Raw genomic sequence first — 4,366 nt, 5'->3', positions numbered from 1 at the left:
ATTTTTCCTCCTTTCTTTTCTGTTCTTTTTTTTTGTCAATTAATATGGGAGAACCTTGACTGAATGTTGTCTGTTCTGTTTTCATAAGACTGATCTCATGTCTCAAGATCTACATTTTGGTTTCAATGCTGTTGTCTAACTAGGTTCTGGGATGAATTTACTGCAAATTTGTGATAAAAGGTGGTCCATGACTTGCCTCAATGCTTGCGCACCTGGGCTGGAAGAGAAACTGGGACACACTGTACCATCCAGCTCAGTATTGGTATGTGCCAGTGCAAAACAACTTCTCCCGTATAAGGTGTTGAAAGATTATGGATTAAAGGACAAAGATTGTTGTAACTTCTTTGGCAGGTGCCCTAGTGATAGAAGCTTCCTATAACACCCACACACATTTGTTTGATGGGAGAAGAATATACAGTGTTTATACTATTCCCTTTGTCCTAAATCAACAGCACTGCAAAAATAGAGAATGACATTCAAATTTTTTAGCCATGATGTTATGTGGTCGTCTTAAACTGCTTCTGGTCTGATGGATTAACCCCAGTGACCAGAAGAGGTATTTAAAGCCCCAGAGTTCACCTAGTGTATTTTTACTGGTCATATTGTCAAGTCAGATCAGGCTGAATATTTGCATAAATTGATTGACTTGCTCTGAGCTGCTGCCATGGGAAGAACTTTTAGCGCGGGCAGTGTGTATGAATGGGAGTTGTCACCCAGCCATCCTAACACCAGCACTGCTTGCTAATAATACAGTTGACCCATCTGCTAATGGGCTGTGGTTTTAGTGTGGAGTGCTAATCTCTTGGTATCAGCAGTGAAAACAGGGAGGAAAATTTGTAACAATAACTAAAAGTGTCCTCTTATTTTAAGGATAGTCTCATTTCAATTACTGGTGAGTGAGACTTAAAGGAATAGGATTCTTGACCTAAAATAAGACATGCTACAAAGCATTTGATGTAGAGAAGTATGCTAGCTGTATGCCTTTGCTTACTTGCATATATACCTGTCCAAATGTACCTATAAAAGTAAAGAGAAATATTTGAATCTGTGTGCATAGGTATACACTCATGTTTCTTGCTCTAAAAAAAGGAAGACAAAACTAAAATATTAAAATGCTGTTATTGTCTTGCCTATTTTAGAATCTGATGTAAGGAATTTTTCTTGGAAGATTTTTTGTGCATGTCCTACAAAGATTTCAGTTAAAAAATCTCTAAAGGCTCACAGTGTAAATTGTAGCTACTGTACAATCAGCTGGATGTCCGTCTGTGCTTCAACATTGCATGGTTACTGTGCACTTTTCAGCTTTCCTTAGTATGTATTTATTTTGTCTTTAGGGCTCCATTGCTCCATATTATATTCAGCGCTATGGGTTTAGTCCGGACTGCAAAGTAGTAGCATTTACTGGGGACAATCCAGGTGAGAGAGTAAACATGTATGATGATAGGATTTTGTGGGATTGTATACTCATATCCAGTGACTCCATCTCATCAGTTCTAATGGATAGGAACTTTTTCCCAACAGCCTTCTATTGCTGATTCTTCTAGGATAAGCACACTTTGTGTGATATTTACTGCAGATAGACTTGTTAGTGCCACTCACTATCACGGTGCACTTTATTTGCACCTTAATCAATTTGGTTAGGTTTATTGACGCTTCAAAATTTTTTCTTGCCAACAAGTAGTTCCATGTTCTTTTAAGCAAATTTGTTTTTTGAAGTGCTTGGTTTTCCTCTTCCTAGTTGTAAAGTGGAGACAGAGGTTAGATCAGAGACTGGCAATTATCTGGGCTCACAGGCCCCATAGGCAGTTTTGGGGAGCTGTCACAGGGTGGTCAGCACTGCCCCTGCCCCCTGGATCTGCTCACGCACCCTGCTACAGCACCCCATCCTGCAATACCCCAGAGCCTGTGCACCCTGTGGCTGTTCCCTGGCACCAGCTCCCAGCAGCAGCTGAGTGCACAGGCCTGGCCTGCCCCACACCCACTCTGGACTCACCTTGGCTGGAGCCAGACCGGTTCTGGACCAGGCAGGATCTATGCACACAGCCCTGACCCTGGCACACCCTGCATCTGCTCCAGACCCACCCACTTATGATGAGCAGTGGCACCAGCCAGGCAGAAGCTGCTGCTGGGCACAGGGGTAAAGCGGTCGCTTCCCCTTCGCCACTGCTGGGCCCTTTCTGCTGTGGCCGCCCAAAGTCCACACCCAGGCTGCCCTGTACCTGTTCTCCACCACTATCACCACTACCACCAGCGCTGCCTCTCAGGTGCCCAGGAGGCCAACAGTGGCAATGGAAAGGAGCCGCAGGATAGCCCAGGTGCAGGCTCTGGGAGGCCACAGCAAGAAGGGTCCGGCAGCAGTGTGGGGGAGGCGGCCGCTTTACCCCTGTACCCAGCAGCAACTTCTGCCTGGCTGCTGCTGCTCTGCTCATTGTGGGTGGTTCAAAGCAGGTGAGTGGCGGGCTGGGGTTGGGGCTGTGTGTGCAGATCTTGGCTGGTCTGCTCTGCCTGGGTAAGAGTCCAGAGTGGGTGCGGGCTGGGGCCAAGGCTGCGCGCGCAGGTCGCCACCAGGAGCTGGGGCTGGCAGTGGCAGTAGGTGGAAGGAGCTGCCACTGCCTGGGCTGCCTAGCAGTGGTGTCCAGCTGTGGAGCTGCCCAAGCCCTGCTGTATGCCCAGGGGCAGCAGGACACACCATAGACCGGATGGCCCCTGCACCAAGTGGGACCGAGGGACCTGCTGTGGGGTGGGCAGAGTCCCTCTGCAGGCTGCGTCTGGTCTGTGGGCTGTATTTGCCCACCCCTGAGTTAGAGACTCATTCTAAGTACTCTTTCCTTCTGTCATGTTGCTGGCCTACATATAAAAAGGGAAAAAAACCCAGTTCAACTAAACTATCTAAATGAATATAAACCAACTCCCAAGTCTTTAATATAAATCACCCTTTAAAATGTAAAGGTTGTACAGGTATAGAAATCCTAGAGAAAATGAGATGGACAATCTTATAGTATTTGTTCAAGATATTATGGCAGTCCCTAAAGGCATGACAGTGGCTTGACAGTTATTTGGGTAGAATAAATAGCATAGTTTTAGAAAATAATAATATAGGGACAGAAGGCAAAGCCTACTAAAAAGTATGCTGCAAGCAGTCAGTACTTTGGTTCATACCTCAAAATCCTAGAAAAATAATTTTTTCACTTATCGTGTGAGTTCAGAGGTGTATTGGTATCTTTTACTGAAATTCTGATTTAGATAAGATTGCAAGGATTTCAGAATTCCTAGCTGTGTCATATATGCTGAATTTGGGACATTTGTGTAAATCTTGAAAGCTGTTGCAGTCTGTAGTACAGAAGCCCTATTTTTCAAAAATTATCTACCACAGTAGCACAGGGTGTGGCCCACAGAGCCAGGATTCCCCCTTACCTCCTTAGTTCTAGTTACATGTATTAGCTACAAAGTCCTCCTTCCTCTCTGAAATTTAAATCCAGGAAAGCACTTGAGCATATTGGAATCTTCACCTGTTTAAATACTTAGGTTTGGGCCTAAGATGCATTTAAAACTTGAGTGGATAAAACACTAGAAACAGTACCATAGAGAGCAGTGCTGCACTGGACTAAAGATACCATGACAGATTTTTCATCTCTAAGTCCTTTCATTCTGTGATTCCAAATAGAGACTCACTTCAGTATTTTAGCAAAAGCTAGCACAAGCACAAAGTCTTATTTTGAGGTGGTGCATAAGCCCCTTTTGTGCAGTTTTTCTGCACAGAACAGTGTGTGACCTCTGGGGCAGTATTATTACCTTGCATGCTTAACTACCAGTTGAACATTATTATTTATGTTTTCAGCATCACTGGCAGGAATGAGGCTTGAAGAAGGGGACATTGCAGTAAGTTAAAATGTGTTCATGACAGCTGTCCAGACCCTGAGTAATTAAAGCCATCGTAGAATATAAAATACAAACTTGGATGATAACTGTGGGTCATCAACTAAACCAAAATAGAGAAGCTGTTGTTTTTCTGTGTGCTGGACTCTGATTCTCAGTCCTTTTTGGAGCTGGAAGAAGGATGATAAGCAAACTCTGGGGACGTTTATGAATCCCTAAGTCTCTTGCTAGTTCTGGACTATATTTCACTGGGGTGACAACCAAACCAGAGTTCTCTGCAATAAGAATCCAATTGACTTAACGTGTGACTTAAAAACAATTAGCAATAAGAACAAATGGATTTCATTTAATTTCTGTATTGCCTTCCGTGCACGTTGTGATAACACTTCAATTATTTTCTTCCCCAGATTAGCCTTGGTACAAGTGACACTCTGTTTCTGTGGATTCAAGAACCAATGCCTGCAACAGAAGGTCACATTCTCTGTAATCC

The 4,366-nt window shown here is 44.0% G+C and overlaps 1 protein-coding gene across 5 annotated transcripts in view; it reads left to right on the top strand.

The window, feature by feature from the left end:
• The window catches only part of XYLB (xylulokinase), a 204,372-nt gene that overhangs the window by 31,127 nt on the left and 168,879 nt on the right, over nt 1-4,366 (top strand). For 3 of the 5 annotated variants that reach the window (XM_019508103.1, XM_019508106.1, XM_019508105.1), the window contains exons 9-12: nt 144-262; nt 1,335-1,416; nt 3,839-3,879; nt 4,284-4,347. In XM_019508103.1, coding sequence (XP_019363648.1) covers nt 144-262; nt 1,335-1,416; nt 3,839-3,879; nt 4,284-4,347 — 306 coding nt within the window. Of the gene's footprint in view, nt 1-143; nt 263-1,334; nt 1,417-3,838; nt 3,880-4,283; nt 4,353-4,366 lie in introns of all 5 variants that reach the window. The other 2 variants (XM_019508104.1, XM_019508110.1) reach the window with 2 other exon arrangements.

Source organism: Gavialis gangeticus, unplaced genomic scaffold, assembly GCF_001723915.1.
Source record: "Gavialis gangeticus isolate Ggan-Ray unplaced genomic scaffold, GavGan_comp1, whole genome shotgun sequence".
Classification (NCBI taxonomy): domain Eukaryota; kingdom Metazoa; phylum Chordata; order Crocodylia; family Gavialidae; genus Gavialis; species Gavialis gangeticus.
The sequence above is the reverse complement of the archived record's forward strand: the minus strand, read 5'-3'. Positions and strand labels throughout refer to the sequence as shown.